At 37.4% G+C, this 26,406-nt stretch overlaps 1 protein-coding gene across 3 annotated transcripts in view; it reads right to left on the reverse strand.

Moving 5' to 3' along the window:
- LOC143374546 (uncharacterized) overlaps positions 1–26,406 on the reverse strand; it is a 127,007-nt gene that overhangs the window by 13,267 nt on the left and 87,334 nt on the right. For all 3 annotated transcript variants that reach the window (XM_076822743.1, XM_076822741.1, XM_076822740.1), the window contains exons 4-8: positions 13,360–13,427; positions 12,990–13,282; positions 6,925–7,229; positions 1,775–2,933; positions 1–181 (exon numbers count right to left, since the gene is read on the reverse strand). In XM_076822743.1, coding sequence (XP_076678858.1) covers positions 1–181; positions 1,775–2,933; positions 6,925–7,229; positions 12,990–13,282; positions 13,360–13,427 — 2,006 coding nt within the window. The remainder of the gene's footprint in view (positions 182–1,774; positions 2,934–6,924; positions 7,230–12,989; positions 13,283–13,359; positions 13,428–26,406) is intronic.

Genomic DNA, 26,406 nt, shown 5'->3' on the forward strand with positions numbered 1-26,406 from the left:
CTCGCCGTGTATCGATTTCTCGGGGCTCTGGGACTTTCATGTGGCGAGAGCGGCGGCAGTGGTGGCGTAACTGATGATACACTTTCAGACAGAGTGGAATGCGCCATTGCAGGGACATCTCGCGGCTCTAGAATACTCCTTAGCTCTGATTCCACTATGTCCACCCACTCCGAATCTTGCACTGTTATAAATATAAGAAGAAATTAAAATAATGAGTTCTTGCCATCACTATTTTGAGAAATGTTATTAATTATTACTGTTTGTTACTAATGGTTGTGAAAGAAATATAGTATAAATGCGTGTCTTGCTTGGTGTGATCGAATTACCAGTAATTATATACTTATACTTTCGGATAATTTTATTCACATATTAAGGGGGGAACCCTATTTGATGGGCTAAAAACATGGCAAAATTTAGGATTTTTTTTTAAGAAACTAGCATTTCGATTCATCTAAAATTTGGGTCATGTTTTTATGCATCCTTGAAGAAGTTGCGTTGTTTTTTTTATTCATTTTTAATAATAAATATAAGAGTTATGCATCGGGCAGCGCAAAACTCGTCGTCTGCTGCTCGGCATGATATTTACCTTCCAGGTAATCTGAAACAGAAAAATAAAACGGCGTTTTACTTTGTACATATGTAACTTTAATTTGATGAACCAGAACACCGCTGAGTTCTATACTTCTTTTGTTACATAGGAAAATTGGCGCAAAATTGGGTTGCAAAAATTATAGGTCCAGACCTTTCAGTTTGAACACTCTTCACACACCTTAAAAAAATATGTTTATTTTTTGCTGGCTCATCAATTTCAAGCTATATATATATAAAATAAAACGCTGTATCATTTTTCTGCTTCAAATTAACTGGTAGATAAATATTATGCACACCAAGGGACGGCGATTTTTGCGCGGCGTGATGGTCAATCATGCATAACTACTATATTTATGGTAAAAAATTAATAAAAAAAAACCCGCAGCTTCTTCAAAGATGCATCAAAACATGGTCCAAATTTCAGATGAATCAAATCGCTAGTTTCTTAAAAAAAAATCCCAAATTTTGCTATGTTTTTAGACCAAATAATAAGATCCCCCCTTAAGGTACGTCTTTCTATTTATTTGCCTTCTTGGTAGTATAATATGTTTCACTAATTTCAAAGGAACTAAATTTTAAGCAGCTTTTATTACAATCACCAAAATGTGTTAAAGCAAATAACAATTATTTCTTAAATATAAATTAAAAATCGAAAAAAAACTTCCTTGGCACAGTCAGGACACTATCGCTACTCACTATTTATAAATCAATGAACATGAAAGCTCACTGAAAGCATTCGAACCCTTTACACTCGATCTTATCCGGTCCTCAATCGACTAGAGATCATTTACACAACGTTACACTTACCTAGATAAAGAACCCTGGTCTAAGTAAAAATGTAGTGTAATAACTTAAAAATCAATAATTCATTTAATTCTATAAATCCGGAGTACGTTCACTTTAACAAAGTTCAACGAAATTGTATGTAACTTCAATTTAAACCATAATTTGCCCGAGATGCGTGCTTGGATTCCAAAGGGTTAAGTGTATCCCACAAGGTAGGTATATAAAAATGGCCGACGATTTTCGTTTCCTATTCCACGCTCCAATAGTGTCCTATGTACGATAAGCATATTCGTGGAACTTCCCCAAGACAAAAAGGGGGGCGCTCTCCTCATACTTTCAAGTCGCATGAAATATTCATCCCCGCCAAAGAAATGTAAGTAAAGTTGAAATAACCAACCTGGAGGGTGGGCTTGGTCCTCGGGCGGTGGTCGCCTTCCGCTGGAATAAACAGCGGAGCCCCTCCCCGAGTCAACATTCGAGGAACTCTGTCCAGCTTTGTCGTAATCCGATCCAGATCCCTGATTCTGGATCTTCAATCGGCTGATACCGTGCTCCAGCTCGTCTTTCCTGCTCTCCAATTTCACAGTGGAATCCTTTGTATATTGATTCTCCACTCGTTTCGATCCGTCGCCATTCCCGATCTTTGGACCAGTCGAACTCCTCGCCGCGTCTGGTTCCATAGCCTCCTTTTGCGTTTTCGGGCCATAATGATTCTCGTCCGCCTTCTTTTGCAGCTCCTCGATTCTCTTTTGCACCGAGGCCCCCTCAGATTCCTGGCCCTCCTGGCTGGGAACTCCAAACTGCTCTTGTTCTCTTTTCGAGCATCTAATTGGCTCGTCTCTGCGTATGCCGAAGCTAGTTTCTGGCCTGTAGTCGTCCTTCCGTTGGGAGCCATTCCTCCCGAACTCACCGAGTCCGTGGTTCTCCACCGTGATCTCGTACCTCTCTTTGTCCAGTGGGTCCACTGTGAGGGTCTTCATGGTGTCGACGGGGTTTCTAGGCTGCTCGTTCACCCTCTCGTCCTCGTAGCAGAGCTGCGGCTGGGACGCGGCTTTCTCGATACCTTTTATCGAGTTGCGCCGCTGGAACTCGACCTCCTGGTTACTTTCGGCCTTCATGTACACCTGTGGCACGCCGTACCTCGGCCGACCCTGGGCGTAGTGGTAGTAAACCTCCTGGCCGGAAAGCCTCACTTCCTGTGTCTGCCTAGAGGTGCTGGGCAAGTCGATCTGAGACCTTGACATGGCCTGTCTGGCTTGTTGGTACTGCTGGTAGGACACGTTGTTCGAGAAATAGGTCTGCTGCACGTTCCTGACACCTGCCTGGCTGTTTTGTTGGCCGGATAGCTGCTGTTGGTGCATCTGCTGGATCAGCTGCCGCTGGTGCATGTTCTGGGCGTGCTGCTGGGAGAACCTAGGACTCTGGTGATGGTTCTGGTTCTGATGCAGGAGCTGCTGTGGACTTTGGAAGGCCTGACTGGACGGTTGCATCGCGTTGCTTACTTGATGCTGCTGCATTGGTAGGCCGTGGGGCTTTTGCGCTTGTGTAGCTTGAGCCTGATTCCAAGAAGGTTTGTGTTAGTCGGATGGTTTAAGTATAAATCTTGGAAATAATGAACAGTGAGAAAATTATGTGGCAGTTTGGAATAATCATTGAAATACCATTCATGATCAGCTTTCAGCTACTAATCACTACAATATATCCTTGATAAGAGCTTTGTAGCAACTCATCATCACACTTTCCACCCCAAGTTACAAATTCGCAAGGAATTCGTATCTGGTTACTAAAGGTCATAGTCATCATCTCCCCATCAAACAGCTAATCTGTTTAAGACCTAGGACAGCATTCACACAGAGCATTTGCCAAGAGCTTTATTCGCAGATCCATTCCATTCTTGCAGAGTACTCAGTCTTATACTTAAGTTGTACTTACAAAGGATGTTCGGCAACTCGAAGATTTAAAAGAATTTGGAACTTTGCAGAAATGTAGTTCAAGTGATGCTAATAAGTTAACTACTCTTTATTTCAGCAATGAAACGGTCCTAAGTGTGAAAACATCCCTTCAAAGAAATGATGAGTTTTCATATTACATATAAATATTTGTCCAAATTGCACGCGGATAAATATTAATTTCGGGTGTCAACTGTGATAACCGATGTTTTAAACGCAAATATCTTGAAAACAAATGAACAGTTGTACCCAAAAGGGGGGTGTTTCTTAAATGGCTCGTCGAACCCTACAATTTGATACATGACTCCTTACAAAAGCGCGTTTTCAGTTCTGGTCCTCTCCTCGTTAGTAATCGGACTTAATATAACGAGTGAATACTGTAAATAAATAATCTCTACAAAACTGTATCCTAAACTTATTTAGAAAACAGGTGTCAGAATTTTTTATTAAATCTTTTTGACACAGTATCGGGGGTTAAGTTGGATAATATTTTATTATGTGAATCTGTCACCTGATAAAAGCAGTTACATTCTGAATGTTAGAGTCAGGAACAAAGCAATGTGTCTCAATAACATCTATAAAAATTTGGAAACATGAGTTACAGATTCTTCAGTCGTACAAGAAAGCCTGTGCAATGAAACAGTTAGGTATCGTTTAACCTACTATGTCTCAAATAATTAATAACGGAGGTATGTCCCCATCTGTTTAGAATTCTGTCCAAAATATCCAGGGTCCTTGGAAGAATGACAACACAGATATTTCTTCACAAGAAATACGTGAAGAACCTCGCGATCGTATCACCTCTTTCTTCGTTCCTCAGGAAATGAAGGAACTTATCCTACCATGCCAACCATCGACGGTGGCATGCTACAAAATGACCAGTGACGCATAATGAACATCTAGAGGTAGACGAAGAAAAACTCAGAATGTTCTCTACACCTTGTGATTTATATAATAATTTCGTATGAAATTTTGTTACTCGATAATACATTTTCTATGCTTTAACATATGAAATTGAAAATAAACTTGAAAATTTTGCAGTAAAATAATTCTTGAGATGTGTACAAATCATTTTAGGACCCTGTGCACTCTCAACGATACAAGCAAGTCAATTTTTTTGGTGTAATTTAGTAACGATGAATCAAGACAGGACGAATGACAAAGTATACGAGAACTAACAGAATTTTATAACTGTACTAGCGTCCCCGCCTCGGCTTCGCTCGAAATATTATCGTGACTGATTCATAATCTGTAATCTGCAATGTGTAAACTCGAGAGCCCTCGGCCACTTATTCCCGCCGCGGTGCTATTTCGCAAGCGAGAAGCGCTCGCCCGGTCGCCACCTGGCGGTCGCCTCGCGATCTACTATTATTTAAAATTCATTATTTTAAAAAAATAAAAACGTTAGAACCTTCCTCTCGCCAAGACGAACAAAGTGATGTAACACACTTGTGGGTACAGTTCCTATTTACTGAGAAACCGCATTTCAAAGTATGCAATTTCAATTTTATATATTAGTATAGATTTTACTTCAATATTCATCATAATGATATTGTAATTATAAAAAACAAACGACCACTATCATTTAAAATTCAATTCTTGATCAAACAACTGATTTGCCCTGAAACTATGTGTAGTTCTAGAAAAATAAAAATTCTGCTTCGTGAAGTCTCATTTGCAAGTTACATTAGGGTGAATGTACCAGTAAATGAACACGTACCAGTGAATGGACATTTTATATTAAAATGAGTAAAATAAGTTATTAAAATAAGCAACTAATTAATTAGAAACCCTCTTTTAATTTCTTGCTTCGTATCCAAACAATTTTTGCAGCACATAGAATCAATCGCACTGTAAACATAATTTTATAAAAGTGTTCATTCGTTAGCCTTAAGTGTTCATTTACTGGTGCGTTTACCCTATAACATCGAAATGCGTAATATTATTTTACGAAAGACAGATATTAGCTGCTGTTTACAAGAATGACTGTATAAAATAAATTTCGAACAGTGTGCACACAATTTATTTTATTGCGTGTGGTCGGTTTAGGTGGCATAAATATACAACACGTATCACGTGCACTGGGTATTCGAATAGGATGTATGTACGTATCACGTTATTGCTCATCCTGAATTTATATGAGGGAACCGTTTCCCTTCCTTATGTAAAAATAACCTCTCCAGTCGTAACGGCGGAAATAACCACGGATGATTTAATATTGACATATGCCGGAAATATTTCAATCATTCCTATCCCAAGAAGAATTTTCGCCTGAACGACCCTTACGAAGAGGTTGACGAAACATTAAATTTAAATATGTATGCGGTACAGCCAAATTGCCAAGACACTTTCCCTTTAAAATTTAAAGGATATTCATTTCTTAATTTGGTGCAGCCTGGATGACTACAATTAGAATTTTTCTTCCTTTAAATAAAAAGCCTACGAAGTAATAGGCACAAAAATACAAGCTGCAATTTTTGCGGTTGAAAAATAACTTTTAAATTAAACGCGGTAGGTATATATTAATTTCAGGACATTCCAAAACAAATCGATTGTTATTTGCATTTATTGTCGAAGTCTTTGATGAAATTGAAATATATTGTAGTCCACGCAAAATTAGGGAGGTTTTAAGTCATTACTTAGCTAGTTTCGAATTTACTTAAATAATATAGGCTATCAAAGTGTGCAATTTATGTCCATTTTCACGAAAATAGGCAATATAAATGAATTTTTAAACGATTTTATTCAGCTTCGATACTCTGTTTGTTTGTTTGTTTGTAGTAAAAACATTTATCATATGTGTGGGGTGATTAGTCAACGTCGAAACTGGTTTAAGAAACGAGATCACGTGAGAAAGTTGGAAATGTAATAAAATAATTATTTCAAACAAAATCAAAGGAATTTTATAAAATGGGAATAGAGAAATCCTTGTAGGAAAACTTGACAGTATTCTAGAAAATGGATGAAAATTACATCGTTGATTGATTATTCAGAGAAAGTTTTTAGATTATTCTCTCTTGTTTTTAAGATTATTCTCACCTAATATACAGGGTGTCTTCGAAATCGTGGTACAACTGGTAATGGAAATGATTCCTCGTGCAAAAAGAAGTCGAAAATATATTTCGATGCATTTTTCGAGAAACTCGAATTGGAAAACTCTAGTACGCGTACACTTGGCAAAGAATTTGGCAGAATACAGAAGTAAGTACGGTGCAATTGCACGTAGAATGGATCCATATCCAAAAACGAGTCGAAGTTGTAGAATAAGTTTTCTTCGACCGTAGTTTCGTTTTTGAGAAAATCGTTTTGAAAATGGAACCAATTCTTAATGCCATGCACGCACCCTTAACAGATTTTGAAAATCGATTTTCTCAAAAGCGAAGTTCCGATGACACAGTTATTCATTTCATTTTCAGTTATTGCATAATTACTGATCAATTCTGCTGATTTTTAGCCAGCTATATATTTTCAACTCCTTTTTGCATGAGAAACTACCACCTTTCTGGTTTTACCATGATTTCAGAGAAAATCACACATACTGAAAAAAATGTATTACATACTTTTGGGATGGTCTACTAAGAATGAGTAAAAAAATTACCTGGTTCGGAGGATTCTGGTGAAGTCCTTGATGCAATTGCTGACTCGGCAGTCCAGATGGCCCCTGAACAACGAAATCCCTCGCAACATTTTGCACCTGTTGGCCACCTGTCCCTGATTGGCCGAAACCAGGAACTTGAGTTTGATGGACCGTTTGAACTCCTCCAGGTGGGGTATGATGCGACACGTGGAGCTGAGCACTTTGACCTGGTAAATTAGGTTGAATCTGTGGCGTCGGCTGAAGTTGTCCAGGAAGGGGCACGTTCTGCTGATTGCTCATATAACTGTACGAATGTCCATATTGACCTAAACCATTAAAATATGATATCAAATGAAATTGCATAATGTATAAATATATTGAAATTAGTGTTCCTGATTTCTCGATATTTTTTGTTCCTCGAGAAATCAGAAATCAGATCATACTTCTTGAGAATTCTCGATAATTCTCGAGAAAGTGAAAAAAATATTACAAAATTTATATTTTTGGAATAATGTTGATAATATTTATAAAAACACAAGAAACCTTTAACTAATTGTTCATTCTTGTCTAATTTGCACAAAAATTGTATAAATGGAAAAACAGATATTAAATATAATTGATATATTTATTTATTTAATACGAAATTTGTGCAAAGCGAAACATTACTTTTTTATTTTAAAATAGTTTTTTAATCTGCTTTTTTGTGATAAAATCTGTAGCTGTAGAAAAGTTTCTTTCGATTTGAGTGGATGTTGACTTGATCCTATATAGCAGATCCAAAAGTTATGGTAAATTGGGTGTCCTCCCAGTGGACTCAAAAATATGATATTCCTTTGTTAAAGTCCGGAATTTATCGTCTTCTTGGTTGATACTAATTTCTTGGAGGCTCTCTGTGATTGCTATCTCTAATTGTTTTCTTAATGGTAATTCTTCATTTTGAGGACCGGTAAATTTTCCAGTATTTTCAGGAGAATCTTGGTTACTGTTATAATTTCCGAAAACTCTAGCTACTTAAAAATTGTTTTGCCTTTATATACATATCTTTCGCAGATATTAAATGACAAACGCGTCTTTTGAATCTTTTTGAAGAGATTCTCCATTACCTATACAACAATTTTATAAGGGACACAATAGTTTTGTCTCTTCTTTTTGATATTTCTTATTTAACCCTCGGTTGTCACACTGGGTCAAATTGACCCTGCAATTTTTTAAGTAAGAAACTTTTTGTCGGAACTCTTATTGCTTCAAATTTTTTTTTAAGCATGATGACACTTTAAATGTCAACTTTCAGCGATGGGAATATATTCTACAATGTTCAACCTTTATCTCAGAATTTTTTAGACTTAATTTAACAAACAGTTTTTAAATAACAACTGAATGAAAATTGGCAGGGTCAAATTGACCCAGTGTGACAACGACTTTCGAAAAAGTAGGTGTGACAACTGAGGGTTAATAGCCACAAGAAACTCATTACTTAATTAAGTAGGTATACCATTTTTCTAAATTGTTAAATAAGAATTTAACAGCACCTTCTCCAGTCAATAATGTCGAATCTTCTCTACTGAGATTTTCTGTTGAAATTCATATAGGTTCTAATGCTACTAATAAGATTTATTATAAATTATAGCTAGTCATATACAATTTCAACTAACTGAAAATTCAATTCCGAAAATAAATGAGATTTATAATAATTTTCGTAAACTTAAGTTTTTCAAGAAAAATAGTATTTCTTGAGAAATAAGAAATAAGCATTTATAAAATATCTCAAGAAATTCTGGAGAAAGCATTCTCGAGAAGGAACACTAATTAAAATAGTTATTTTGTATTTCGCGCTTGAGTGCATCTAAAGGCGGCACCACGCAATCGGTATTCGACAAAGTATTCGCGTATGTCTTCATACTATGCGTTTATTCGGCAAAATATGATTAGCGTTTCGACTCGTGATTTGGAACTGCGAACATTCGTACAGAAGCTTGCGCAAATATTGGATAAATAACACAGCTCCACAGCCCTCTGGACTTGTAACATTCAATAACAGTTTCTTATAGGTTTTCGTGCCCTGAAAATAAATCCGCAAACCGTTTGTCGCCATCTCCCTTAATTTTTGAGAAATTCGATTTTGAAAAAACTGCAAATTTTCAACTTTGAACATCTTTTGTGTCGAAACAAAATTAATACGAATAACACGATATAAGTTATTGGTGCATTATGAACATTTAAATATGTTTAAACATCGATTAAAGGGGAAAGGACACCCGAAATGCACCCATTTTTGACGATATCATTCAATTTATTTCCAAAACTAAGGGTCCAGCAGGAAATCTGACTATTTCACGAGATGCAGCAGATATTTTTCCTTCGGAAAGCGTCAACAGAAGTGGTAAGTCACGTTTCGTTTTCAACACAGAAGCGAAATAGTTTGGCAAGACGTGCGGCGTCGACAGTGGTAGTCACGCGCGTTAAGCGATTTTGTGACGCTGAGCGGCAGTGTATCGCTCGCCGCCGTTGACTACCACTGTCGACGCCGCACGTTTTGCCAAACTATTTCGCTTCTGTGTTGAAAACGAAACGTGACTTACCACATCTGTTGATGCTTTCTGAAGGGAAAATGTCTGCTGCATCGCGTGGAGTGGTCAGATTTTCTCTTAGACCCTTAGTTTTGTAAATAAACTTAAAGATATCTTAAAAAATGGGTGCATTTCGGGTGTCCTTTTCACTTTAATCGATGTTTAAACATATTTAAATGTTCATAATGCAATAATAACTTATATCGTTGTATTCGGGAGGGTTCATTAACGTTATAAGTATTACCGTTTCGACACAAAAGATGTTCAAAGTTGAAAATTTACAATTTTTTTCAAAATCGAATTCTTCAAAAACTGAGGGTGATGACGACAAACGGTTTGCGAATTCGTTTTCAGCGCACGAAAACCTATAAGAAACGGCTAGTGAATGTTACAAGTCCAGATGGCTGTCGAACTGTGTAATCGACGAACAGCGAACATTTGCCTACGTCGCTAGATCCACACATATAGTTGCTCGCCGAATGACGAACATTCTGTACTCGCCGAAAGCAATTTTCCACTATTTTACAGAAGTAGCTGCAAGCTATTGCATTGTTAAGAGTTCATCGTTCGACACGGTCTGCGAAACGAGAAAGAACAACAGTTCCCTTGAATAGCAATAAACTGTAACGTGTAAGCAAAGGAAACGTTAATTATCTAGGAAGCCAAGTCGTCGAAACGATACGCGTAGTTCATATTGTTCATATTTATAATCTCTTCTAATGTTTTCTTTGGACTCTAGTTGAGCTCATTAACCAGTACGTAAGAACTAATTAGTACTCAACCGGCCTTGAATCTAACAAGTTTATCTTCATTTTTGACTCTTTACAATCATTATCGTGGACTTGGACATTTAAAATTATTGGTTTTATGATAGTTGAATTTAATTAAACTCTTTACCCTCGATACATGATACTAAGCTGATTACATTGGAAAATGACAGAAATTAATTTCAACTAATAATTCGGTATTAATGCAACTGCTACCCCTGATTGACGTTGCTGTTAAAATATAGGGGCTGTATTGTTGATATTATTCGAAAGTTTTATTTTGTGTATAGGAAACAGAAATAATTTGAACGATGGAATGTGCTTTTGGTCAACGATTCGTTATTTTCATAAATAAATATGGTTCAGTAAAAACTACGATGAAACTACTGTAATGATATAATTGTTGTATTTAACAGAATTACAATATTGCTTCTTAAGTGGCAAATACTTAAGTTAAAAAACACGAGACTAAATTTGGATATTTAAAAAATTCATTGTGTTATTAAATTATTCCACTGCGATAGTAATGCAAGTTAAATGTTTAAGCAAATCACTGTAACCATTGTAAAGCAGGTTTTTATATAACAACTGACTACCAATTTGACGTATTATTCTCAAGACGTGAATATTTTATGAAATTCTGTTAACAAATTTGTACTTTACAAAAACGTAACTCACATAAAATTCCATACAATACTCATTCCATTCGTTCCAGAAAGGGCAGGATTATAACGTCTGTCAATTAAAAGATCAAATTCTGCAGTCCCGAGTAGCCCTGTTCGACAGTTCTGTAATCCTGTTGTTCTTATAACTCTGTATTTCGCTGTTCTCTTTAGAACTACGTTTCATTTATATCACATTTCCATTCCATTTCTTCAATAATAGTATTCAAAGCCAAAACACCTAATGTTATGCATCGTTACCAGTACCTTCATTATAAAACCAAATTGCCAACTCTACATAGATTTCAATTTGGAATGTACAAAATTTCTCCTACACCTTCTTAGGTAATACCATTTTATGAGACAACAGAAATTAAGAAGGTCTGAATTAGGGTTTGTCGGTTTTTAAAAACCGGGTTTAAAATTTTTATATATAGATTTAATATGCAGAAATTAATTAATTATTTAATTAAAAAGTTAACATTTTGACTTGAAATCGCCTCGGACACAAGCATATTGTGGGTAATAGTTTACTGTAAACTAATCTTCTTGAGTTCATATTTTCAGAAAAAAAACCAAATGGAATAAAGATTTATAATTTGATACCACCTTTTAAAAGATTTATATTTTGTACGGATTTTAGTTATTTTAGTTTTTCTTCATTTAATTTTGTATGCATTCTATTTTATTGTTATATATTTTTGTAATTCCATAATATTAAAGAAACTGATTTTTTTTTAAATAAGTACAAATATATATTTTGTATTGTAATTATATTTTTTTGTGAAAATTCGAAAACCGGTTTAACCGTTTTCGGGGGGAATAGTGGAATTCGAAAATCGGTTTTTTCAAAAGTCGGTTTTTGTATAAACCCTAGTCCAGCGTTGCCCCGATGGGCGGTCCGAGAGCACGAGCATCCATCGCGTTTTCCAAAGCTCGCGTGGAAGGGGGCGCTCGAAACCAATGAAGTTGCGGGCATGTAACGGATGGGTAAAACTGTAGTAGTGTGCTGATTTCATGTGGATTAAATTGATTTGATTTGTGGTTATAGGTTGATTTCAAGTCGTTTGAATTTGTGGTTATGGGTTATATTTATTGATGACTAGGTAATTTTTTAAACCCCTGGGGGGGGGTCTATTTCTTCATAAATTTGTATTGTCATCCGTTTGGAGGCATGGCATACGTAAAACTACGCAAAGTTTCAGGTCTATTGGATAGTTGGAAGTGAGTTAAAATTGAGTTTCTAGATTTGAACTAAACATACTGTTGTTTGCAAAAATGTTGACGGCCGGATGCTGAGCGGGGCAAGGGAGCTACCTCGCTCGCGCCACCCCACTCTCTGCCGCGGAACTCCCCAATTCCCCACTCGTAGGTTCTTAGCGGCGCACGCTGCATCCCTCGCTCTCTTCGTCACGCGGTGCTGCTGACCGATTCGTTGACGTGACTAGTCGGCCAATAGCAACAATACGTGTGCCTTACCTCTACCACTGTGTTAGAGAACCGTGGGCCTAGGAGGATACACTCGATCGGACCACCAAGTTTCTGCTCGTCAACATTTTTGCAAACCACAGTACATACATACAAACAAACAAACAGAGGATTGAAGCTGAATAAAAATCGTTTAATTAATAAGAAACTTTTTGTTAATCAGAGGTGTAAGTGGGACTGTTCAAGTCTATTCCAATTATATAATATTATTGTTTAATCATTAGTCAATTTCTGCTTCTTTTCTCAATTCCTAAAATGTAGAACACTGGGGCTCCAAGAGTCACAGTTATGTAAGCCTACGGGTACGAGCCTACACGCACACTACTAGAGTTTTCCCCACCCGTTACATGCCCGCAACTTCATTGGTTTCGAGCGCCCCCTTCCACGCGAGCTTTGGAAAACGCGATGGATGCTCGTGCTCTCGGACCGCCCATCGGGGCAACGCTGCCCTAGTCTGTATATAGCAGAAATAATGGGAAAACGTTGCCAAGCCTGTCTATCTTTTTCCCAATGTTCCTACTATAGACTATAGGTTCCAAAAGTTATTTTTGACTTCTTTTAAACTTCATTTACTGATAAGTATCATTTAGCGAGACACTTACCGCAAGCATTCTTCGAGTACTGCTGCATATTAACAGGGGGCTCCTGTGCACGCGGCTTCCCATAAATGCCTTCCTTTTTTTTCACTTCCTCCTCGTCGATGCTCCTGCTAGACTTCCTTAATTCCTCAGTGACGTTGTTCAAGCTGGCCTCCGGTTCCGGTTCAGCGTCTTTGCGGCTCTGCCCGAAACGGCTGGATATCATGTCCTTAATCGTGTGATAAGTTCTCGACAGGGACTTACTCTTCTCCTCGTCGATCTTCGTCGGCCTTGGCGCTGGTGCGGCTGACATCGACCTTCGGAGAAATTGCGATTTTATCGGGGAAAATCAATTCGCGGATTCATCGAGCGGCGCTACAAAGGGGATATTTACGCGTAAGATTCCGGGGGATGATAACTCTTCGCTTGACCCTCTTGTCTCACTTCTTGCATCTGAGTTCCCTGGAAAAGAGTATGAAGCCTTCAGAACGTTCTTTCGGTGTATATTACACACTTTGATGACCGCACCTTTTCAACAAACTTACAGCCACGTCGATCTTTTTCGTATTTTCACAAATATTCATTGGTGTTTGAAAGCCATCAGAGAAGCATATTGTAAATAGTATAGAAATCTTTGAACGGGATGGATTCGTGGGTGATAAATATGAAATATGGTTGCATTCTTAGCCTCACGGAAACTAACAGAACGAAATCGTGAAATCACGCTTACGTGACAGCGGTCATCAAACTGTTAAGGGAACACAGAAAAGAGTAATGCTAGAAGTTAGAGAACTTTGGGAGTCATTGGAGAAGAGACATTCTTTTACGGTATGTTCTCAGAAACCTGAAACCATTTATTCTTTTCTTTATATTTACATTTAAATACAATTAAGGAAAGTGACAGATTATTCGACGCTAACAGTTTGAGTAGTGGAAGGTTTGGCCAAATATATATTTTTTCCATTATTTAATGTCGCATCAACCACTAGTGTGGGTTATTAGCGACCTAGGGTCTAGTCTACAGTTGGTTGTACAGCTTGGTATGTTTTAAGTAATCTAATAGTCTTTGTGTTGATTATTTGTCGGTTAAGTCAGGGCTGAGCAACTTGTTCGCCGCCGCGGGCCGCACAGTCCCCACTACCAGTCAGCCGGTTCCCCCACCATCAGCAGATTCGCCGCCACTCCATGTCCCTTCCTCTACTCCTACGAGTGCGGTCATATATACATAGGTACGGCGTGCACTGTAGGAGTTAAAAGAGTATGGTGGGGGTCGTTCTCCTGCGGCCCATCAGAGTAGGCAAGTCGGGGAACGGGCCGCATGCGGCTCATGGGCCGCGGGTTGCCCAGCCCTGGCTTAAGTTGTCCTTTAGGGTGGGTCTCAAGGTGAAGTTTTGTCTATCGGGGTAGTAAGGCCAAATATTGTTTCAGCATTGACACACCTTTCTACGCAATCGCTTCTGACAGGAAAGTTTTGAACAAGACGACCCGCCCTTTAAATATATATCGACGATAATGATAATTTAAATTTCTACTTTTTAGAGCTTCACACGAACTCTTTGGGACTGTTTTTAATTACAGGTAATTCGAATTGGTTCTGAATTCCGTAGACAAATAAAATTGTACCCCTATTACGTATAATTAAAAGTGGTCTAAATGTGTCTGATAAGGGAAGTTAGGCAACCCGAAGATTTAGAAAATTATGTAACTCTGTGTGCAAGTAGTGTAAGTAGATCATCCGTAAGATAAACCTATTTTTTTACTAAGATTTTTGTCTCATGATAAAAAAGTCTCATGTACAATTTCATCGTGGATTCGCACCTTTAGAGATGATCTTATAGCGACAAACAATTGAAATTGTAGACATGAACGAAAGTTAGTCTTTCTAAAGTTATTATTCATCGAAGTAACTTTTAATTATCTCGATAGTTGCATGAATTTGTTACATATTACTGTGCCTTTACTTTGAATTCTTAGTATTTGTTTTTTTGCAATTATGAAGATTCCACTACATTTATTACTACTCCGTATCTGACGAAGAAATATTTGGAAAAATAGCAGTAATAAATAACGTATATTCTAAACTTTCTTAAAAATTACATTTGTCATACTTCGTAACGATCTGCCACGAGAAAAGACTTAAGACTCAAGCACAAAAATCCCGGAAACACGTATTTTTTTATTTCTACCCAATCTCAATTTTAAAAGGTCAAACAAGAGTTCAAAATTCGAAAATCGGCATTTCCTGAATAAAGTGTTCTGCCACCATAAACGCCAAATATCCAACAAATTGTGTGTATTTTAGAAGAAATTGAAAAGGTAAGTTAGAAGTCATACCAATCGCCGACGATTAGAATAATTCCGCAGAGCCAAACACATTTTCCGGAAAGTGGCACAGAAGGAAATGCCCCGCCGCAATTTGCCAGTATCCACTGTAAATAATACTTTGTCGAAGAGGACGGCGGACGGTTAATGGCGGACGACGTGTCCGTTTAAACCGTCGAGGGAATTTCAAAGTTGTCGTACTGAATCCTCTGGTTCTTAGGAAGGGATGCGGCTGGAATAACAACTGACATTGTCAGGCAAAGAGGGAGAGAGAAAGAAGAAGAAACAGCGTGTGTAGTTGAGCCCGTAGGGCTCCGTGACACGCTTCGCGCATACGAAAAAAGATTTTCTGACTTATGGTACCTCCACAGGATACCGTGTGGGGATTACATCGCTTTAAATCTAACATATGAATTTTACAGCACTGAACGACCAAACGGAAACCCTAATTCAAATAATAGCGAACCGTTTTCCATATCATATTACATTCTTCGTTTACTGCGCCAAAGCTTCCTTTTCATGGAAACTTGTGTGTCATATTTGGGGTGAAAATGAAGTGTTTGAACAAGTACGAAGGGTTTGTTCGCTGGGCGTAATAAAGACGCTTTATTTTTTAATGCATTGAAAGTACTGGGTGGTTAGCTTTGCGTGTCACTTCACATTACAAAAATGAACTATTGTTGTCAATCAATGATAGCTAATAGACACTCATAATATAAATTATTTTTATGTTACTTGAATTATATGTCCTGATGCTTTATTTCTTATCCTTTATTTTGAGTTTGGAGCCAAATTATGTATTATTACTGTCAGTGGCGGATTTAAGAAAAAAGGCCCAGGTGGCAAAGGCTCTGAGAGGCCCAATTTCTCCGGGAAAATGAAGAGGTAGCTTACTAAAAACTGCAGTGTATAGAAAAAAATATAGTGCTGGATATAATAATAATTTCTATTTGAAGACAGGGGCCTAGCGGGGCCTTCTAAGCAGGGGCCCATTTTTCAGGAAAATAAAGCGGCAGTTTACTAAAAAAGGGCTCAGTGTAATAATGCAGAAAAAAATACTTTGGATAAAATCATAATTTTTTTTAAGAGTGGGGCCCTGGAGGGTGGGGGAGTCGCCTTTTGAGCAGGGGCCCAGGTGGCAACTGCTCATCGGCCGCCCTGTTAAATCCGCCACTGATTACTGCATAAAATAGGGTAATACGTTTTTGACTCAAACTCAAAATATTTCGGGCACAGTCGAATACGCTGCTCTTGTAACGAAACTTGATTTTCTCAAAAAATTTTAAACACCGCGTCATATGCGTTTAATATATTGTTCTACATAGTGTGTACTATATACGAACTATGAGTTTTGAGTAAAATCGGTGACGTCATCTCGTGCATCCTCTGTGTGTCACGTTAATAAGAATTAATTGTAGAATCACTACTGAATTTTGCACGCTAATTGCACATCACATATGATTAAAAGCCGCCCGAATGAGATCGAGTTTAGACTCAATTTTATCAGGAGAATTTCGTCAATTCAGTGGTGGTATTTTCACAAAGATTTAACAAAAAACATAGATTACTAAATTTTCAATTAAAATTTTCATTACTATTGAGATGACTCATTAGAATCCCGATTGACGCACAAAGGCAGAAATCCCTCGGCGTGAAAACACGCCAATGCCACTAAAAGTGTGACTTTTTAGTTCATCTGAAAGTTTGTAGTCCTTTTTTTAAAGAAATAACCGGAAAAAGAATGATACCTCATCGATTATCTATTATACTTATAAAGAGAGAGCCGATTTTTATGTTCGCGTAAAACTCAAAACCTATTGAACCGATCTTCCTCAAATTTTAACACGATATGTAAAAATAAATTAATTATTTAATTAAAAACGTTAATATTTTGATTAAAATCGCCTCGGACACAAGCATATTGTAGTAGGTAACAGTTTACTGTAAAACTAATCTTCATGAGTTCGTATTTTCGGAAGAAAATTACTAAATGAAATAAAGATTTATAATTTATATTTTGTACGGATTTTAGTAATTTTAATTTTTTTATTTACTTGATTTTGTATAGATAGAATATATTCTATTTTGTTATATTTTTGTAATTCCATAAATATTTAAAAAACTGAATTTTTTTTAAATAAATACAAATATTTATTTTCCATATTAATATTTTTTTTTGTGAAAATTCGAAAACCGGTTTAACCGGTTTGTGGGAATAGCAGAATTCGAAAACCGGTTTAACCGGTTTGTGGGAATAGCAGAATTCGAAAACCGGTATAACCGGTTTTGGGGGAATAGCAGAATTCGAAAATCGGTTCAACCAGTTTTGGGGGAATAGTAGAATTCGAAAACCGGTATAACCAGTTTTGGGAGAATACTAGAATTCGAAAACCTGTTTAACCGGATTTTTGGGAATACTAGAATTCGAAAACCTCTTTTTTCAGCAGTCGTTTTTGTATAAACCCTGGAGAGAATATTATCTTTTCCGAAATATTATAAAGAAATTAAGCTTTTTTCAAAATATTTCATTTCCTAAAAAGATATTTATTCCAATAAACATGAATCTGTCGTGCTAATATCTCGGGCGAAGTCGAGACGGGGTACGCTAGTACAAAAATAAGTGGATTGTGTAGAACAAAACTTTATAAGAGATTACTTTACAGATCACTTAGGAATTATAGAATATAGTCATACTGAAGGTATTGTGTGAGTTCGTAAATGCATCGAAAATGGTGATCTAGTAATTTTGCTTTTGTTACAAGCACGGTGTAATAGACAGGTGATCTGACTCCTGTTCAGAATGTGACTTTTTCGTCCTAGTTCTTCTGGCGGCCGCTAGATTGGCGCTCAAGGAGAAAAGGCTGACTTTTTGCCCAAAATACGACTAAAAGCGCTACTACTACAATCACATAAATGCATGCATATATGAATTTCTTATCACGACGCATCTCGCGGCGGCCAGAGGAACCACACAGAAATCGGCACGCAAAATCGCTGGAGTAAAGGTGCTGAGTCGGAACACCTGTCTATTACACCGTGGTTACAAGTTACAAATTAGTCTGGAATATAGATAATTACTTCATTAACATTTTTCCCGACTATACATATAACAGTACTTTAAATGGCTGTGCACTTAATATAAAAAAGTAAAAACTTCTTTGTACTAAGATTGTACAAAATATACACAATTTTCTGCATTCCCCTGCAATAACATTATTTTCCATTATGCCTCTATTTGAACATTGGCTTTGGTTTTCATTTACTTTACGAAGTATAAGTTTAAAAGTGAATGAAGGAAGTATCTTAATTAGAAAGCTAATTGCCGTCAAAAGTGCAGATTGCTAGTCATTGAACGTAACCAACGTCGATAATATCATTTTAATTCCATGTAATGCAATGTAGTTACCTGTGGCTGTCATTTCTTAATCTTTAGATTAGCGAGCAAAAACTTTCACTGTGAATCCTGCGTAGCCATTTTATGTATCCTTGCAGTTTTCGGTTTCCTGTCGATTAGAACTGGTGATAAAGTAGAATTGGAGGAATTATTTCAGCAATATCTGCGTTACGTAAGGATTCACAGAAAGCATATAAACCCGACCAAAATTTGAAATATTAAAAATTCGGTAGTTTCGGTAATTTTAATGAAGATGAGTATATGTATTTATGAAATGATCAAATTTACAATGCGCAGGGTCTATAAAACACTTTGAATTTCATAAAGGTTTAAATATTGACAAGATTTTTAATATTTTTTTACTAAGGTACAGTAAAAAGTCCAAAATCATGGTATTTCGTTGAATGCTTATAATATTATATACAAAGTACATGGGTTTCACGAAATTACCACATTTGTATTTTTAACGAAACTTGTGTTATAAATTTGTGATAATTGACATTTGACCAAACATTATTTTTATTACAATTCCAAAAGTTTTACTATAATGTTTCTATAATAAAATAAAGAAGATACCGTAACTATATCGTTAAGTAGCGTCGTAAATCTGAGAAAGTTAAGTTTATGTTCTTAATTAGCAATAACGAGTGAATTATAACTGTATTAAAACACTCATTATCACGTTATTCTTGAGTAATTAGCGAGGCGTGCATTCGTCTATATAAATTTCTTAAAAGCTCTATCGAAAAATAGCTCGTATAAAGGAAGTATAAAATTATGATGTTAATATTCCCTCCCAGTTGTCTTCTTACACTTCACCTGTCTTTTGAAACAGGCTTCCAAAGCATACAAAATAATGGACCATGCCTTCCATAATTTTGCGTCTAACACTAAAAAAAAATTAAGTTGTATAATTATAAGCTATACAATTATTCTTCAATTTCAAACAAATAAGTAATTCATAATATACCTATAAGAGACATAAAAGAATATAAGCAGTAAAAGAAAATATTCAGGTGTTCATGAGATTTGGATACAAATTAATATATGTTAATATGTATATTATGCTAAAAGTCCGAATCTAAAGGAATTCCAATTCATTTATTTGATAACTAAAAGTGTAGCATGCAGAAAAGGAAGCTTTGAGACACGCTGACCATGGAAAAGTTTCGCGAACACGCTTGTAGGGCTTACAGGCCAGTAGATGGACGGTTTAGCGGATTCCGATGGTTAGATCAAGGTGTTTCTTAGAAATATCTGTTGTATTAGAAAAAATCCAAAGCTTTGCACGTAAAAATGTATAAATTTAAAGAAAAAATTACTGTAAGTAAAGAAATTAATGTATTTAAGCATAAAATGATGAAAATTCTACTCATAGCCCGTATCACCAGTAGATGGACAGTTTAGAACCAATAGATGGACGGGTGTCTGGCTAGACGTATAAAAGGCTTATTAGCTATAGTAGTGACCTAGATTTAGGCATTTTTTGTTAAAATATAGTTTATTTCATAAAAATTAAAAACGTATGCAGTCTTCAACGTCCGAAAACTGTGCAACAGGTTATGGCCCCAGAGTGCAAATAAAGTGAGGTTGTATCTATTCTAAAGTGATCAGACGTCCTGGATCGTGTAGGACTGTCCCGATTTGACATGTAACCTCTATCTATATACATCATTATGTGCATATTGATATAAGGCAGGGAGCCGTTTTAGCACCTAGCTGCGAGCAACCCGCCTGTCCCGTTGCTAAGGTAGAATCGGTGAGGCGAACTGCAGTAGTGTACGTGCATTTGGTATGACTTGAACCCAGCTATATACACTACTGCAGTTCTCCTCACCGATTCTAACCTTAGCAACGGGACAGGCGGGTTGCTCCCAGCTAGGTGCTAAAAACGGCTCCCTGTGCACCCCTGATATAAGGTATATATTTTTTGTTGCTTGCCATCTAAATTAAAAGAAAAATAAGGTACCTACATACAAGTAAATGTGTAAACTTTTTGTTTATTTTTAAAAAAAACGGCTTCAAAAGATCCAATTCTATTCTGTCCATCTACTGGGTTTAGGTTAGAAAATCCACACCAATACATGGGCAGCCATTTTTATAAGTTCTATCGTTTTATTTTTCTTTGTTTACGCGTTTATTTATAAATTGTTAATATTTCAATACAATCATCTATTACATACCGCTTTACAATACGTCTAAACACGTTTTTTATTAACTTGAAGGCACGAATACGCTGAGCAATGGGTACTAAGAATCGCGCTACTAGCGCATCCTGGCGTAGGATCGTACATAAAATTTACTTTTCACATACAAAAAAAATTTCAATAAATACATTAATGTTTTATAAAACAACAAACGTTTTTTCTACAAAATAAAAAAACAATAATATAGATTAAAACTCTAGTTCTTTCAGTATTAACGATTAACCAACGATTCGTCCATCTACTGGCCCCGTCCATCTACTGGCCTGTATACCCTGGGCCACCCGTGAGCAGAGACGTGCGGGCGCGGAACCGCGGTTCGCGAGACCCGCGCTTGACGACGCGTCTGTTGATTTCTGCGGCCGCGGATAGCAACGATTGGGTATAAATTAGAGGCCCGCAAAGGCATTTCCTTCTTCGCTGTTCCGAGAGAGAGGACGAAGTAAGGGCAACGGCCGCTCTCGGACAGCTGAGGGACTCCGGCAGGATAGTTCGGCGTTAATACCTGGACGCCTGCTGAAGGGATACGCACTAGAGTGTGTTCCTGGGCGCTCGATCGATATGGAGAGTACGGCGATAATACCTGGACGCCTATCGGTCGAGAGAGTACAGAGCATCTCGTTTGAAAAAGAGAGGAGAGTACGGGAGGATATTCCTAGACGCCCGTTCGATATGGAGAGTTCGGCGACAATACCTGGACGCCAGCCGAATGGGAGAGTTCAGAGTAACACCTGGATGCCTCAGTAGAGTAGAGTCACGAGAGTACAAAGCCCCTTTCTTAAATACCCCATCGCTGAGGGAGGAGAGTACGGGAGGATATTCCTGGACGCCCGTTCGGTATGGAGAGTTCGGCGACAATACCTGGACGCCAACTGAACGGGAGAGTTCAGAGTAACTCCTGGACGCCTCAGTAGAGTAGAGTCACGAGAGTACAAAGCCCCTTTCTTAAATACCCGATCGCTGAGGGAGGAGAGTACGGGAGGATATTCCTGGACGTCCGTTCGATATGGAGAGTTCGGCGACAATACCTGGACGCCAACCGAACGGGAGAATTCAGAGTAACTCCTGGTCGCCTCAGCAGAGTAGAGTCGCGAGAGTACAAAACCCCTTTCTTAAATACCCGATCGCTGAGGGAGGAGAGTACGGGAGGATATTCCTGGACGCCCGTTCGGTGTGGAGAGTTCGGCGACAATACCTGGACGCCAACCGAACGGGAGAGTACAGTATTTCCTCGTTAACGGCTCGCTGGTCGAGACCGGCGTTGGGCCCGTATCGCGAACGGAGCCCTAATTCCGAGTGTTCGTTTCTGGTTGAAGGGGGGAGCGAGATGGAACACTGCGTGCGCGGCGAGCGTGCGCGATGGTCGCAAGCGCTTACCGTGAGCACGAAAACCGCTTCGCAAAATCTTGACGCAGGCCCGGCTCACGGTAAGGGCTTGCGACCATCGCGCACGTCCGTCGCGCACGCAAAGGACAGAGTGTCAGGCGTCCGAAAGACGGAGCGAGACAAAACACCAACGCGTCGTCTGTGTCGTACCGTCCTCGCTCGCTTTCAGTGCCTCTCGCTCGCTCTCGTTCCATCTCGCTCTCGCCTTCGCCGGACAAGTGTGAGACACAAGTGGTGGGGATAGCGAAAAGTCCGTTTCGTGTACACCAAACCGAGCCCGTAACGAGGAAATACTGTACAGACTCACTCCTGGACGCCTCAGTAGAATAAAGTCAAGTGCCGTCGGCACAGTAGAACCAAAGAGGAGATATAATAAGAGGCGTCACTCGACAAGGACAGACATAAACTAGGAAAATCACTAGACAACCAATTTAAATGCCCATTCGGCAATGATCGGTAAACCACGCTAAACTTCGGCAATAATCAGCAAATTGCGGTAAGGTACATTTAGTCGATTTGAATATCCCGCTCGAATATTGGTTGTCTATTCGAGCGGGATATTCAAATCGACTAAGCCAGACAACCATTTAAATGCCTAGGTCAAGTAAGGACTTCAAAGGTTCCGCCCGGAGTGACGCCTCTTATTATATCTCCTCTTTGGTAGAATCTTGTAAAATTGTATAAACACAGCAAAACGCAATGTCTGTCTTCCGAAATTTGTGGCCCCGTCCTATCAACCAAACCATGTATTCCTACCTAATCCGAATAAACCTTGTCTGTCCAGAATTTATCCTTATTCCTATCCTGGAAGGCTACAAAAGTAGATATCAATAAAGTACGGGTATATGTATTGTAACAGGTTTTGTAACTATTGAACGCAATCGCCAATTTAAATACAATTTGAATTTTCAAGGGTATCGTGATTATCGTTGCGCGACACATGCAAAACACGTTTCGCCGCCTCAAGCTTTGGTTTGATAAACTATCATGCCATACTCTGCACGATGATCTGTATTATGCATAGCAGGATCGATTCACAGTTGGGATGCAATAAATGCCAACCGCCTTGCACGCTGAAGCAAATCCAGTTCGATAGCTTTTAGCGATGAGAAGTGTCACGATAAAGAAGACACTTTGAAAATGCAACAGAGAAGCAATATCCAATAAAATGTATCTTCATGATTGATCATTTTCTCTTCTTGTTTCAGGTAGCATATCGACGTATGTAAAACGACGACTTGATTTTTGTTGGTGGAAATGAAATTTATTTTTGGTACTTTCTTACATTTTTCACTGTATCAATACTTTTTTATTAGCTAGTAATTAATTAAAGATTGTCGTAGTGACATTTCAGTTGTGTATACATATACATCTTGAATAATGTCTTGTCGAAATACATTCGCTTTGTGTTATATTTTTTAAATTTTCCGTATAATTGAATTGAAGAGGTAATGAAGTTGAATACGATTCGAAACATTTGAAAAGCAAATACTTTCGAATTGTAAAGGCCAATGTGAAAAGAATTTCACGATAAAGTTTGAGAAAATATTTTATGCTCAGATTTCTATTCCTAATTATTCGAATGCTCCTAATTATATGAATAATATGCATGGAATATTCGTAACAGACAATGAAAGCATAAATATTTAAAGTACACGTATCTGACACTGTCTAAAAAATAATTATTACATTTTGTACGCACTTTTTATATACAAGTGTTGAGAAATTATGTTCAAAGATTGTATTGAATAAGTATCTCTCAGGTTATGAATACTCTCTTGTCTAATTCTTTTTTTAAAAATTAAGAAATCTCGAGTGTGGTAATATTTGAAATAAAACAATGTGGAAACTCAGATTTTGCAACATGGTGGGAACATTAATATCTCGTTAGAAGTAGGTAGACGAATATGCAACTTCAGCAATAAGTGATTAAAAAAAAAGTAATTATCATAATTAGATGTACATATCATAAGACAATCATCCACGATCCCAACTACATCCTTAATTTGAGATTGTAATAATTATCTCAGAAGCCCATTACGATCTTCGATAAGAGGCCATCTTGAACACGAAAAGGGTTTCACCACAGTTCAAACTTCAAACTTAAAAGTATCACATTACCTACATGATTCTGCTGATCAGTTATTAATTGCAATACTTCAAAATCAATAATATAGGGTGAAATATAAATGGCATAGAGCATTGTAAATAAATAAGGAGGGAGACTAACTGATAGAGAACATCATCCAGTTTGTACTCTCAAGTTTTGATTAAACTTTGCACGGGGGTAGAATGTTCGAAAATATTCTATTCGTATTTTCGTTATGGCTGACCATATTCATGTTTACGGAATCAATTATTAAAATGTGGGGTGGACGGATACTTTTGAGAATAACTGTATACCTATACTGTGTGAAAATTTTAAAAAGTGATCGTCGTAATCGACTCGCTGACGAACAATTAAATAATTGTATTAGTGAAAAGGAAGAGAAAAGGAAACAAGTATCTCATTAAGTAAATTTCAATAGTTATTTAATTTCATTTAATTAGAAAAATATACGCACATACAGGGTAAACTGCACTAATGTTGGCAATGCACTAATCATTGGCACCCCTGAGTAAAAAGCCAAATATTAAAAAATACGAGTTTAGAAAGTACTTTTTTACAATTTCTTATTTTTATTTCACCACAACACTACGAAGCCCAGTAGTTGAACTACACATTTTACATCTGGCAACACCGCAAAGTGGGACAAAGGGCTGAGTTTTAGGTGTTCTCTTAAAATTTTGATAACGGCTAGGTAAGTATATTTTGTCGCTTTATAACTAAGTAATGAATTGAAATACCGATTTACTAAGTATTGTAGGTATTTAATAATGAACGAAATAAACTGTTTAAACACTTTAAACTTCGTTTTTAACTACATATGTTTTTCTATATAACCTCAATTTTTAGGGTGCCATTGATTGTACTTTTATGCCTATTTTTATTTTTCATTGAATGTTATTAAAATAAAAGACTTAATAGGTACTCGAGAGGTTTTATTTTAATGAGAAATCCATAATCATTGATAATAACTGAAAATTAAGACCGTATAAAAACTTCACAAAAAATATAGGCATTCCAATTGGGATTTCCTCTTAGGGTGCCAATCATTGTACAGTTCACCCTACCTGTTCATATTATAATATGTAGGTAGGTATATATTACTGTGTACATATTACTAATAAACAGTAAATCAAATTTAAAGAAAAAAGTTTTATTGTAAATCAATGTCAGAAATAACAAATTCACCCCATAAATTAAAATTTTTGGATTAGTTATATTTATGTATTTAATATTGCGGCCCGCATAGAGTAGTAGGTTTCCACTTGTGGCCCACTTCTGACCAAAGGTTGCTCACCACTGCTGTATATCATCATCACGAAAGAACAGCTTCTACAATCAACCTCACCGGACCTGTTCTAACACTTTGCGTCGACAGACGATAACATAAGTGCACTTCCTATCATTGGCATTCAATAATACGCCAGTTGACATCAATTATTGGCGTTAGAATTGAATGTACATCTTTAAAAAATCGACGCTGATCTAGATTAGACTATCAACGTTAGTCAGACTCGGTCCTAGAAGGAAGACACCAACCGCGTTGGCGGACGTTGCAATGCAGATGCGTGAAACTTTCAAAGCTGATATCCGCAGTTACTCAATAACTGAGTGGCGTCGCAGCTAAATATGATGGCCAATAAATGCCAGGGGACAGCTAACTGCACTCTCTCCTCTATCCTAGTCTCGTAAATATGGCGTTCATTTGACGTGTACTTAAAGCGCAACTGCGGATATAACTCCACTAATCTTCTTGTTGGTTTGATGCTCGCCGAGCTATGAATATATGATGGTCTTTCTGCGCGAGAAGTGGCCTCAACTTTGATGACTTCCCTACGTATTCCTCAACGGAAGCTGCCGCGAGCGAGGGTACGAAACGTGTTCGCCATAAACGGTAAAATTAAAACGAAACCATCGATCAGGTAGACCGACGTTGCTGATTTACTTTGTTAAATTATTTAATTTTAAATTGTGATAAATCCTAACTTTTCAAGTGATGCTATTTATTATTTATGAGGTGTTCAGTTT

The sequence above is a fragment of the Andrena cerasifolii genome, chromosome 11 (assembly GCF_050908995.1).
Source record: "Andrena cerasifolii isolate SP2316 chromosome 11, iyAndCera1_principal, whole genome shotgun sequence".
In the NCBI taxonomy this organism is placed as follows: Eukaryota; Metazoa; Arthropoda; class Insecta; order Hymenoptera; family Andrenidae; genus Andrena; species Andrena cerasifolii.